Source organism: Schistosoma haematobium, chromosome 7 (assembly GCF_000699445.3).
Source record: "Schistosoma haematobium chromosome 7, whole genome shotgun sequence".
NCBI classification, from domain to species: Eukaryota; Metazoa; Platyhelminthes; class Trematoda; order Strigeidida; family Schistosomatidae; genus Schistosoma; species Schistosoma haematobium.
The window spans coordinates 15,888,718-15,903,006 of NC_067202.1; the positions used below are offsets into that span (position 1 = coordinate 15,888,718).

At 37.0% G+C, this 14,289-nt stretch overlaps 1 protein-coding gene across 2 annotated transcripts in view; it reads right to left on the bottom strand.

Moving 5' to 3' along the window:
• BUB3_6 (mitotic spindle checkpoint protein Bub3) overlaps nucleotides 1-9,441 on the bottom strand; it is a gene marked incomplete at its 3' end in the record, with an annotated part of 87,133 nt that extends 77,692 nt beyond the window's left edge. For both annotated transcript variants that reach the window (XM_051218100.1, XM_051218099.1), the window contains exons 1-2: nucleotides 9,258-9,441; nucleotides 6,533-6,692 (exon numbers count right to left, since the gene is read on the bottom strand). In XM_051218100.1, the coding sequence (XP_051064534.1) occupies nucleotides 6,533-6,692; nucleotides 9,258-9,327 (230 nt within the window). In that variant the 5' untranslated portion in view covers nucleotides 9,328-9,441. The remainder of the gene's footprint in view (nucleotides 1-6,532; nucleotides 6,693-9,257) is intronic.
• Nucleotides 9,442-14,289: the final 4,848 nt, after the last annotated feature.

Genomic DNA, 14,289 nt, shown 5'->3' on the forward strand with positions numbered 1-14,289 from the left:
TGAAGTAGTTGAGTGTGTCGACCGCTTCACTTATCTTGGAAGTCTCATCAGCCCTTGTGGTTTGGTGTGTGACGAAATCTCAGCACGGATACAGAAGGCTCGACTAGCTTTTGCCAACTTGCGTCATTTATGGCGTAGGCGAGATATCCGTCTATCAACCAAAGGACGTGTTTACTGCGCAGCAGTTCGTTCCGTCCTACTTTATGGCAGTGAAACATGGCCGGTAAGAGTAGAGGATATCCGTAGGTTACTAGTATTTGATCATAGGTGTCTTCGAAACATTGCTCATATATCATGGGACCATCGAGTAAGTAACACAGTTGTTAGGAAACGGGTACTAGGTAAGGATGGCAAATCAATTGATGAAGTAGTGAAACTTCATCAGTTGAGATGGCTGGGACACGTGTTACGTATGCCCAACGACCGACTGCCTCGACGTGCTATGTTCAGTGGTATAGGAGTAGGTTGGAAGAAAGCTAGGGGCGGCCAAACCAAAACATGGCACAAGTCCATGAAGTCACTGACAAGTGAACTGAGTCATGTTGATAGGTGTAGACTACCTGGTTGGGGACCGCGAGATGACAGCAACCGATGGTTAGAGACCCTGAATGACATGGCTCAAAATCGTTTGCAATGGCGCAGGTGCATCCACTCTCTGTGTTCTCCCAAACTCTAATCTTCTGAATTCTTCATGTCCCTTTTTTCCTCTTTCCAAATTTATTTCACTGGATTATACTCTTTAAATAACATCTCCAAACCCTAATCTTCCCGATTACTGCTTATACTCTTGCTACCTCTACCACTACGGGATTTGAATCGACCACTGCATCTCTGTGCTAATGTGGTGTGGCAACTCGAACTGATGTACGTACGTACGAAGTTCTACGTTGTTACTGACTGACTGACTGAGACTACCTTCAACCACTTAGCAGATTCAATTAATGGTTTTAATATTGCATATTTTTTTATTGTGACGACGGACCACGGGTGAACTCAAGGAAACTGTAGGAGGCTCAGAAGGAGCCGAAGATATTCCATCCAATCACTCTTTGGAAGAATACTCTAGAATTCCTACATGTAGCTTCCCGATTGGATAATGCTAATAACCCCCTGTATGCGGATCGGGGGACTGTAACGATGATTTTGTTCTCACTAAAAACTATAAATACCCGACAATTTTGTACTATAATTGACACGGTCTGGGAATAATATTCCCTTCATTAGTTTTCTGTCTTCTCATTGCGGCTTGGAGGGGTTCTGGCGTTCTAGTGACCACGTTATACGCGGTATATCAGGGACAACCTTCCAGATATAACAATTGGCCGCGGGGTAGGAAAAGAATTCTGAACCCTCAATCTTCAACGTCAGCCCGTAATTGGACGAAATTCAGTCTAATTATTTCGAGCAATCAGCATTCACATTTGTCATCGGTGTCCTTAGAAGACGTTGATTGTTAATTTATCACATAGTATTTCTCATTACCGTGCTGATTCAGAAAATGGTTATCTCTTCCGATCAATTACAGTTGCTATTTGAGAGACAACGGCAGCATTCCAAAAATAGCCAGCTGAATGTTTTAGACAATTTACGCACACGGCTGCTAAATCATCCATGTTTTGGAGATGTTACAGAAGTTGATAAACTAATTTCTAATTTGCATACAGAGCTGGAAAATAACCGCAAAATCTATATGTCGATAAAAGCCTCTATGAATCCTTGACGGTCAGTAATGTAAGCGAAGCAGTAGCAGTCATTCACGATCCTCCCAGTGGTCCAGAAATGTTCATTTCAGAGACATGCCCTGTCGCTGGTTCAAATCCCAATGCCCACGAAGAGACAGAAAATGAATCAAGCAGCATAATGAAGACAGTGGAATTAGATAGAGCTCATCATTCCAGAACAAAAAGTCCTGATGAATCTATTTATTGGAGTTCTCTAGTTGTTTTATCAAATATGAGTTATTTTAATGACTCATCTGCTTTTGATCAAATTTGTTACAAAAATGAGAAAAATTTGTCGGATGCACGAAACGACGATCAAGAACCTAATAAAATTTTGATAGATGCTGATTATTTTAGTGATCGACTATCTACTAATGAGATTTCCAAGAAATTCGATAGGAATGTTCCAGAAGAATCAAAATTTGATGACCTCATATCAAGCGACGTTGATCCTTACCATTTAATCACCTTTAGTAAATTCTCTGTTCAATGTGACAAATAAGTTTTAAGTAAATTCAAATTAATTGTAACTTGAGTGTATGAGGATCCAACACTATTTCGTGAGGGAGGAGATGTTATGTCCCGATAAGCATAATGAATGGTAACTTTCGGGATCCATTTATGGACCAATACTATGTGTATATTTTCTTCGTATAATTGTTAAGTAACTAAACTATACATATTCATTTCCCTCTTATTATGAGCTTTATTTTAACTTATGAACTATTATTATACGATTTACTATTCTTGAATTATGCCCTGTCCATTAATTACTACCTAACACATTCACAGACACATTTGGCCAAATCTTGTATAAATGTTGCTTCCTATTTTATTGGTACGATGTGGTCTGTCTGGTTGGTACATAAACCCCGTATATTTGAAAATAAATGATTCATATTACAGAGGCTGGGATTGGTGTTCTGGATACAATTGGCTGGACTAGGCGGAAAGCAGGACCAATCAGGACTTTAGGCTGCTCGCACGTGTTTTATGCGTCACTGACACGGTCGATAGTTCGCTGCTCTATGATTGGCGGTATCGTTGCGCTATCCAATATGCAGGACATACAGGTTCACAAGTTACAACAGTTATGTAAAAATCAACGACAACTCATAATTACTGACTGGAAATGACATGAGTAAAAATGTGAAACCATTACAAAAACGAGTCAAATATAATAAAAGTAGTTTTTCTTGTCAAACAAAAATACAAATCTAGATTATAAATTGAGAATGAGATTAACAGACACTTGACATTATTCTGAACAGTTTAAAAGCCTAACCGCCCATTGAACTGTTCGAATGTCCTGAATATTACAAAGTGCTGAATACGAGATATGTAGAAAAGAAAATTACAGCGGTGTAAATCCGATAGTGTGTGATTTGTAATAGCTATATTCAACTGATATATTTATACACGAAAGTAAACTTTCCAGAAAAACTCAATGGGTTCAGACAACTGATTTCGAGTACAACCCATCATTCTATATAAACAGTAAAATGTATTGCGTGCAACTAAGGCGCGTTAATTAATCAACAGTCATACTCAACTAACTAAAGTGGAAAAGAAAATATTTATCTTTAACTCGGCAACGATCATCACATTGTTTACAACTAAACTTGTTAAAAGATTATTAAAGTATTGAGTCTCGTTCGGTTCTTTGTAGTAATAAATATTAGAGGGATATTTGCGAATTTACGTGTTTTGTGGCATGAAACAAACGTATTACACTGAAGATATCACAATACACTACTGTGTAACTCAAATTAGTACTCACAACACTGTAAAAACTTAAAGCATATAGTTTGACTGACACAAAGTACTAGAATTATTCAGTGGCATGTTCCATAACAATCCTCTCGTGTCAGTTTAGAACGGCCATGACAAGTTGGAAACACCGGTTCTCGTTCGATCACCAAAGTTAAACAACGTTGGACCCGGTCAGTACTTGCATGATTAACCGGCTGGGAATATCGAGTGTCACGGTCTGTCTTTACCCCTAAATACCCTGGTAAGACCAATGGTATGGAGGGTTCCCTTTACCTCTCTAAATGCTCTCATGTGTAAAACCATATATAGCCACTGCTAAGGAAGTCCGAATCACTGACTTCTCGTGATTGCAGTGTTACTTACGAAATTGACAGGACAAAAAGACAATGTCTAATAGCGGGTTAAATGGAGTTATTGTGTACGGACAACATATCCAAGATAGTTGCAAAATTTTGATTCCAAACTAATGTTGTACATGAACTACAAAATCCTGGCAGGACAAATCGAGTATGAAACTACTATTGGTTACCAGTTATCATGGAACAACGCTCCACTACCTTGTTGATTAAATATCTATGTCAAAGGGTTAGGAAGTGGCCTCCGAAGAAAATCACCTGCTTCGGTTCAAGCACACTGGTAGTATTCCATTCAACACGCAAATTCAATTATTTGTGTCGTGTATATATATTTTGGTGCCTCTTTGTACTAATGTTCGTGTTTAAGTAATTAAATAAATAAAATAAGACTTAATAGATTGAAGCTTAATGTGCCAACAATTAAAAATAATCGACAAATACACATTAATTAAACCAAAAGTAAGCAGCTACCACCCTTGGCCTTTACATTACCCAACTATTTTAATTAACTGTATTATTCTATACAATAATTCAGTTCAACATAAACGTTACCTTGTGTATAGTTAATTGAATAAAAGAGAATAATGAAAAGACTTTTATTTTCATTTTTAATGGATTGGGATTATCCCGTTGTTTGTATTTTGATTGGATTTATTCTTCTTAGTTTTATTAGGCATATGTGTATCTTGTGTCGGATAAGCCTGATAGATTTCATTGCTAAATACAATTCAATTTAATATTTTATAAAAATTAGAAGCTTTATTTTTAGCCTATGTAATCGAGATACCGATCAATTTAGCTTTCAAATTTATCTTATTGGAATTCAGTTGAACCTGTTCTATGCTAACAGAAATTGACTTGTTAATAAATTTGAGCAATTGAATAAAGTATACAGAATGTGTGATTATTATAGAATTTCCAGTTTTAAATCATGAATGAATCTTGTTGAGACTATTATTGGGTGAGGGTTGTCCAATGTCGTGGATTGGTTAAAGTTCGACAGTAACGCAGTGGATCCTAGTTTGGTGGTCTAGGGATTAAGTGTTCGTGAGCGAGAGCGAAGGTCCTAGGTTCGACTTCCGAATGCGGGATCGTGGGTGCCCATTGTTGAAGAACCCCTTACTAGGATGAAACGGCTATCTAGTGACACCAGTTTTCCAATGGTGGTCTAAGATCAATTCGTGATTCAAAACTGTGAAAACTAAATTAAGTATTGCAAACACATCCTATTTGAAAGAACATTCTATAACATTATAGTATCAAAAGACCAAAGAGCTAGAGATGAGTGGTTGTGTAGTAAACCAACACTAAAAATAGGCAAAAAAAATGAGTAAAAATCAGTTAGTCAGGATAAGATTACTGATTAAAACATAACGACCCAACCAAATGAAAGGAGTTGAACGAAATTTCATGATGTAATGAAGACTTTTAAATATTACGAATTGTGTAAGTGGCTGACGAGAACCCACATAAATACAATGGATTTATGTTGGTCTGCTCAAGTGCTTGTTCACTCTGTATTCATTTATGTTTAACTGCTTAACTTCGAACTTAACCATGTCTTGTTCTTGTCCTTACGTAACGAGCTGCTATAATTAACCGATTATGTGACCTCGATTTTAGAGTTCATTTTGCACCTGTTCAGTCACTGACTAATTCCTATCTTTAGAGAAACTATTGGGATATAATGTTAACTTTACCTACCGGGATTTATTTTGTAATGATTTGATTTGGAACTGTGAAACTTAGATATATTTGTGTAGAGGAGCCAAATAAAAAATGAAATCTCTTCACTCGACTTGTATATTCACACAACCAGAAAATTAATATTAGTAGTAGAAGTGGTAGTAATAATAGTTTACGGCAATTGACGTCGGTAAACGAAACGCATGTTCCAATTGGATTCGATAAGAAAATAATAATAATCATATCGTAATGCAGAAGCCATCATAATTCTGTAGCCATTGAATTTCGACTGACAATAAAATCCAGGAAGCATGTTTTTCGTTCTGCTTGTGACAACTTGGTAGTTAGATGTAAGTGCAAAGCAATCCTAACGAAAAACCCACTTATTTGAAAATTAATTATATGACTGACTTTGCTAGCAACCAAATGTATATTGGACGGTGTGGTTTGAGGTAGTCGACATCAAACCCTACGTGATCTAGGTTTCGTGCTATTTGGCACTCATCAATAAGGCTTGCCTGTATTATTGAGGAAGATGATGTTCCGTATGGGATTCAATCCCATGTCTTTCAGGTTTAGAATTAGAAACGTTACCACTGAGTTATTAGGACCGTGATAGACCTCTTAGAGGACTGAGATATTTACGATCGACTGATCACTGAGTAGTGACTAATATCATAGATGTGAAGTCTTTTTTAGTGCCAGTAGGTAGAATTAGATTAGTATTAAGAAGGGATCGACATACGTTGCACTAGTCACTACTCAGTGAACAACCACTTGGAAATGTGAGTATCAAGCAAAGACTTCGCAAGGCTTAACTTTCGATTAAGATTGACTTCAATTATTGACATCAATTTGGCTACATACACAAACAAAAATCAAATAAGAAGCTTTAATATTAATTAAAGCTTCCATCTAGCTGTACAAATAATTGACAAAGTTATTATATTTCTTAAGCAATCAGTAAATGTCACGCAACGAATAGAAAGAACTAACCTGCCACTTCGGAGGAAATTGGAAACTTCTAAGAATGTCATAGATTTCACAGGTTTCTGATTAATGGCAACAATCCGATCACCTATTCTTAAGCCAGATGCCTCCGCCGAACTGCCTCGAGCAACTTTAGTCACTAGAGCAGTGGACTCGTATGGTTTACCTGTAAAAATTCCGATTATCAAAATGGAAACGGGAGTTTATTCACTAGACAGACAACCAGACAAATGAACTAGATGTTGAAGGTGCATTAGAATCGCGTAGGTCAGTCAGTAAGTTATCACCAATGTAGATATCTGGCACATATGCATCGGCGCATTTCCATACAAGATTAACACGACGAGAACATAACAAGATGAACAGTAAAAAAATATTAAGATAATGCAGCAGCAGTAATAATGAGAGAACTGGATGTTAGGAATTTGGCTCGAAAAGACAGAGCAAAGGTGTGTGTGAAGGAATATTGGAATTCAAAATCGAGAGGAAGATAAAGAGTGAATGAATTTACACCACTGTGAACGGTAATAAGGTACTTCAACTAAAGTCCTCAAACACAAATCGTAGTTAACGCACGGACCAAAACTAGACAGTCTGCATTTACCAACATGGTTCGGTCCAAAATTCAATGAATTCGAGTGGCCCCTAAGAAAACCACCTGCTTCGGTTTGGGCACCCGGGCAGTATCACAGCCGTCACACACATCGAATAAGATTTGTGTGGCGCATATGTATTTGGTGCCTTCTTGTACCAATATCTATGTGTTAAAATAAATACAATATCTATGAATTCGAAGACCAATTCCACGTCACATCTTGGTTTGACCTCTATTGGCTTTTTTACAACCTCCTTCTACATTAGCTAGCATAAAACATCTAGGCAGTCAGTATTTGGCAGATGTAACGAAATTCCTAACGACCACAGTCGATGAAAATTAACAACTCCACCAACCGACGCCCCACTTCTGCTTAGTACCTCATGTCTAACTTCAACATTTCTGACTCAATTATCCCATAGAGCGCGAGTAGTGTTTCGAAAACATTTATGATCAAAAAGCTTTAGCCTACATATGTCTTTTACATTTAAAGGCCATGTTCTACGAGTGTAAAATAATACAAGGTCTACTGTTTCTCGGCATGAATCCTTTGGTTGGCAAGCAGATATCTCATCTACTACATACGTGACATAGAATGGTAAGCGCCATCTAAACTTACGAACCCATGCCAATACTACATCAGACACCAACCCACCAGGGTCGATAAGACCTTCAAGACAAATGAAGTGGTCACCGCACCCACCAGTTAATTATAACCTGAACATGAAAAAGACCTTTTACGAACGTTTAAACAAAATGTATTTATATCGTTAGCCTTGTGGAATGGGTACAAAGAGGAACATATGTTGGCTTTGGTAAAATGATTCGACCACTCGCCTTTTGGCAACTGAGTGTCCAAGCCCTATCCCAATCACATCAGTTGGGGTAAAGAATAGTGAGGTTAGACGCATGGTATTAGGAAATGATGGTAAATCAGTTGATGAGGTTATGAATCTTCATCGACTGAGATGGTTGGGTCACGTGTTACGTATGCCTGAACACCGATTACCACGACGGGCAATGCTGACTAGTGTTAGAGATGGTTGGAAGAAAGTTAGGGGCGGCCAAACGAAAACGTGGCATCAGTGCTTGAAGACACTAACTTGTAGTCTGAGCCATGTTGGTAGATGCAGACTACTTGGTTGGGGTCCGCGTGACTATCGTAACCAATGGTTGTAGACTCTTGGTGACATGGCTCAGAATCGATCACAATGGCGTCGGTGTATACACTCTTTGTCTTCCCTCAAACTAAGAGATTAAAATCACTTCATATCTTTCTTTTTACGAACCAATTCTTTCTTCTTGTACTATATTTCTATATGCAATCTTTCTCTTATATATTACCACCTTTGACCTAACCACTGCTATGAATCCGGTGTTCATCTTGTTGTGCTGATGCGGTATGGCAACTTGGACCGATGCACATATGTGCCTGGTCCTACGTTGTAGCTGACTGACTGACTGACTGGGTAAAGAACACGAATCACAACAGATGAAGTGAAAGCGAAGGTGATTCTGAACTACTAACTGAGGTAATACATGACCAGAAATTCAAGCAAGTATATCTTTACCTGAATTTTAGACCCCATAACTTAACAAAGAGAAATAGTGATTCCGAATGATACATTGATTCTTTCATTGAATAATATAGTTACCAATCAGGAAGCTAAAGAGCATAACAACCGTCACTGAGGAAACGGGATTATAATTTGAAGAGTTTAACAAACCCTTCTGATGAAAACCGGTCGACTAGTATGAAATGGAGTCTAGTAAGCAGTGAATTTAATGTCAGTGACCAATGTATAATAAAGAAAAAACCGAACAGAACTAGGATTGCTTGAATAGATATCTACTAAACATTCAGTTCTGATAACTCGATCGAAAATCATTTTAATAAACCAAAGCAAAAAAACCACTGGTCGAATAAGGCAATAAACGAACCGAATTTAGTGGTCAGACTTCACGTTATTGCTTGCTAAGCACTTTTGAAAGAACCTAGTTAGTGAGGTGTGAAATCTACACGCTAATGAAATACAGAAGACGACCGATTTATGATTCAAGTCTTGAGGATATTTTACTCAAGCTTTACTGTTTCACATCCTCAATTTACTAAAAAGAAAAGTCCACCAAACTCACCTTCGTCTTTTAATGTAAACCCCAATCCGAACGGAGTCTTTTCAATGACAATAGACATTGGTATATCCATTGTGAGGGAATAAGTTCACTTTATTATGACAGCTGCATGTCTCCGAGTTAAATTATCAGAGAGCATCAGTAAAAACCAAACTACATGCCATGTGAGAAGAGAATATCCAAATCAAAGAACCCGCTTATTTACAACACCATCTATTTCCACGTAAGTCAAGAGATGAGTAAGCAGTCAGAAAAGAAATGATGAAAAATTGTCGTTTAAGCATTTGACTTCGATTTCAAAAGCTCTTCCAATATTCTTGGATTATCGTTCCTCGATTTGTAGGGTCACTACTCAAGGTTCTATATCGTAAATTATCAAATGTCTTTGGGACTGATTACTCCTTACCTATGCAGTTTCTCGTTAAGAAACGATATCAACTTGTATTTTTCCCACTTTGAGTTTCGGAATACTGTTTTTATCTTGAATACCTCTATTTCTTAGGAAGTGGGCAGTTAATGATACGAGAATCGTGAGGATGGTTAACATAAACATATTTTGTAATTGGTTTTTACTATTATTTGCATTTTTCCTTGATTTAGCATAATTTGTACAATTATCATTGTTGACTGTAAAACTGCTATTTTGAAAAACTTAACCTTCATCTTCCGTTCCCGTTTTGTACTCCCATAACATGACACATCGATTATCGCTTAGAAATACACTGCTGACCATATTTACTTCTTGTTCTTATATGTCAGCTGTCACGATAACGGAACTCCAATATAACTGATGCCTAGGTTTGCAGATCACAATGATATTCTCAATACGCGATTAATCTGAATACACATTTTGTTTTATATCAATCATATTAGAAACCACTGATCACTTATAACTGTAGAGTATGAGACTGAAAAGGAACTCAAACACGCCTCCTTCTGAGAAGTTAAGTGATCTCATGTGTTTTCCCTGTGTATAATCTATATTGTGGTGTATTAAAAAACCACTCTTTTTAATTATATAAAACCTTCAGGCGTCATAATTCTTCTGAATGAAGATCCTTCAACTCCCGGGGCAGAGTTTAAATGATTTAATTTGTTTATTCTGACTGGCACTTAATCAGTAAGGTTGCTTTTTAAGGGATGAGGTTGATGACCTCACGTCCAGCCTTCTTGATTTGCCTGGTCTTAGGACCGGCAACAACCCTAGAAGCGCTACAGTCGGAGCTTTTTTAATGACAAGTTTATCACTATCTTGGAACCTATATATTTACTCCACCACGTAACTTTGAAAGTAACAGTTTATGTACGAAAGAAATGGATAGTTGACGCGATCAGTAATGAATCCAAGTGTTGTTTGAATTGTCTATTAAATCCACTAAAATTTGCATTTAACTTCATCCGCCAGCTTTTATGTGCTGCATATCCTGAGGAATACGAAGGCGGCAGTATGATGACAGTTAGTATTTTGATGAGGTGATGCGTTTGCATAAATAGGGTTTCCCAATAGACATGCACAGTTGAGTATAATTATTACCTTTCTTCGGTTGGTTAATTTCACAAAACGAACGGTATCGATTTTTCGTCACCTCAATTGCAAATTTATTTTAGGGCGTTGAAAAACTAGAGGGTAGATTGTTCATTGTTATGAATCCCGTTCAAGTAAGTCGAATAATTTTGGTTTCATACAAAAATAATGTCATAATTTTCAGTGGTTAACCAAACATTCATAACAACGAGTTAATGACCCGCTCAGTTGTCTGTCTATGAGAGAAACCTCACGAAGCAGATATCAGTAATAGTAAAGTAGGACTAATACAATCCGCTGTCTATTCATAATAGAAGTCATCTGTAGAGGTGAATAAATACACTAATTGAATATTTTTGTGAATTTTATAACATCTACTCTGGCCTCACTAATTTGTACTGAAGTGAAAGCTGTCGATCATGCATCCGCTCCAGGTCACTATTGAACACGCCGTGCTACGCATCCTTTGCAAAGAAAAGCCGACGTAGATTATATACTTCTAGACATATCGGTAAACCTTCAAACCTATCTTCGAACTCCATCCCTGACTTCTGGTTTGACTGGCTATGTGATCTTTTAATTATGGTGTTTTGAGTCAAAGCGTTGTCGAACCCTGAATATTCGAGCTATGCCCTGGACTTTGCGTTACGATAACAGATTATCTAATGTAGTGTTTAAATATCGTTGAAGCCTGTAATGTAACTCAAAAATGGCATTAAAATCAACACTTAGAGCAAAATGGGTAGGCTGTCAAAAAACGAGCCCGGGGAAGCCCTAATTCTTTAGACAACAACAATCCCGTTACTACCTACACCCCATGTCCTGTAACTCCCTTTGAATCAGATAACGTTGGGAGCAGACGTACACGACATCTGCTGCTGAATGACCCAGTTTCTAATTTAATAATGAGTTTTACTTCAATATTAAAAAGTATTGATAATATTAAGTGAGAATTAGACATTATCTATAAGCAATTAAGCGATATGCATCCTAAAGTGTAATCACTTACGGGCCCTCTATCAAAGCATGACGATCTTAAGCAAGAACCAAAGACACTAACGCCTCTTAAACTGCTACTGTCGAAGGATTTAGTTCTTGTGGAACTTGGAGACATTATCAAAGTAGGGTCTGTTATCGATTTTATCGCCTGCGAATTTACTAAGCGAATAATCTCTCGAAATAACGTGAGCATCAATAAGATGCTCGACAAAATCTCCATTAAATCCGCAAGAAATCAGATATTAAAAATAGTCAATTTCCAAGATAGTTCATGCCAATCTATTATTAAAGAGTTTGAGCAGGCGGACTGCATGTTCAATAACGCTCATACTAACATACATTTTACTATGGAGCACGAACAGAACGACATGTTCCACTTCCTTGATGTTGCCATAAAACGCAGGGGGGACGGGACAGTCCAATGTTCAATTTATAGAAAAAGTAATTGGAATGGCCTCTACCTGAATTTCAATAGCTTTTGTTCAATTAGTTGCAAGAAGGCATTGGTTAAAACACTATTTTACAGAGCACAAAAGATATGTACCACCGACAAACTGGAAGAAGAATTAATGAACGTAGAAAAATGTCTAAAAGAAAACTTTTATCCACAAAAGTTTATTGACACATATAAAAGGCCCAAGGAAAAGAAAACGGTAATAACTACGGTCAATAAAAAGCCAGTATATATAAATCTTAACTTTAAAGGTGATGACGTCGCACAAATTATCAACAAGAGACTGAATACAGCGCTAGCCAGAAATTATCCGGCTGCTAAACTTTTAACTCTCTATAAAACAACATGTTCAATAACCCAATCAAAGATCGACAAGCAACCCTTTCATGTTACCGCCAACTGTATTTATAAATTTACGTGTACCTGCCAAAGCAGCTACATCGGCCGAACTGAAAGGAGAGCATATCTTAGATTCTTTGAACATGTTCCAAAAAGTCTTAGAACAAGGGAAAGGAAGACTCTGAACAGTGCAATCACCAAACATCTCCTTGATACAGGACATCAGGTAGATACCTTACAATCCTTTAGGGTGATTAGTAAGCAGTCATTGCCATCAGGCGTCAAAAACCTGACCTATGTATTCAAAAGGAGACGGTGGTTAATCTTTCCTTGCCCTGGTGACAAATATTCCTTCACTGCACTATGAATTTTTTTCTTTTTTCTTTTGCATTTATTGCATAATTGACTCTTTTATTTTTCAACTATCATTCAAATTAATAATCTTTCAAGTGAACTCTACTCACTACATTCCTTCAATGTTATTCATTATGTAATTAATTGTTTCTACCCCACTTTTGAACTGTTGTCACAATTAATCTTGTAGAATATTCTTTCACATTAGGTATATATTTACAATATTCAGTTAGCAATTTAAACCCATTATGTAATTATGATTTTTAAATATCACAGGTTGTAAGCAGCTGACGAGAATCTACAAAATAAAATGAATTCATGCTATTCTGCTAGAATCTTTGTTCTTGCTCTTTTCAATATAGAGAATATAAACATGCTGACTGGGACCTCCTGAGTACAATGGTTAAATTCTCAAACTTGGATAACTCTTCCTCAGCATTGAACGCTGACCGTGTTAGAAGTGGTGTAATACAAAGTAGCATCTTAGGCCCTTTGCTCTTTTTGTTAAACATCAATCACATTTGTGAATGTTTCTGTGTGGGTAAGCCCTTTGTGTATGATGATTATCTTAAAGTAGTGTATTTATTTACTTCACATGAACTGAACAATATGTAAAATTGCATCAGCATAGAGCTCAGTAAGATAGCTCAGTGGTACTCAAAATGGTAACTGGAGATTAGTACTGCTAAATGTGGATGGATATGCTTTAGTAATACATCACTCGACTTCGATTTTTCCATAAATGGTGGTGTTATCTAGGTTACATACAGTAATAAGACTTAAGACTTAGATACTCATACGATTTTTTGTTAACAGAACAGATACTCAAAGAGACTTCCAAGTCTCAACGTGTTACAGGTTGCATAACTCGAAACTTTTATAACAATGAGTCCCGTTTCTTAATGTACAAAGTTTGTGTTCGACCACTCCTAGAATACTGCACGTTGATTTTTAGTAGTGTGTGCATAAATGATAAATTAAGGCTGGAACCAGTACAGCGGCAATTTACAATTTGGATTCTTGGAACTGATTGTACCTTGAGTTATGATTCCAGATGTAATAAACTTGGACTCGACCCTTTATGGAAGAGGAGACTCGAACGAAATCATATCTCTTTCTTCAAGATACTTAAACTATCTTTTACATCCAGTCAAGTAACTCAATATACAGAAATACCTAAGTAAGACATCCCATTCTTTGTTCGCCGCATTGATGTATGATACTGTTCTGAAAATGCACTGAATGTTCTAGCACCTGTAATTGTACCTTGCTCCACAAGTGAAATTATAAGAAATTGAGACGTATAGCCATTCTTGTTACTGGATTAACTAAGCATATCAATTACCCGCTGTTACTTTACGTTA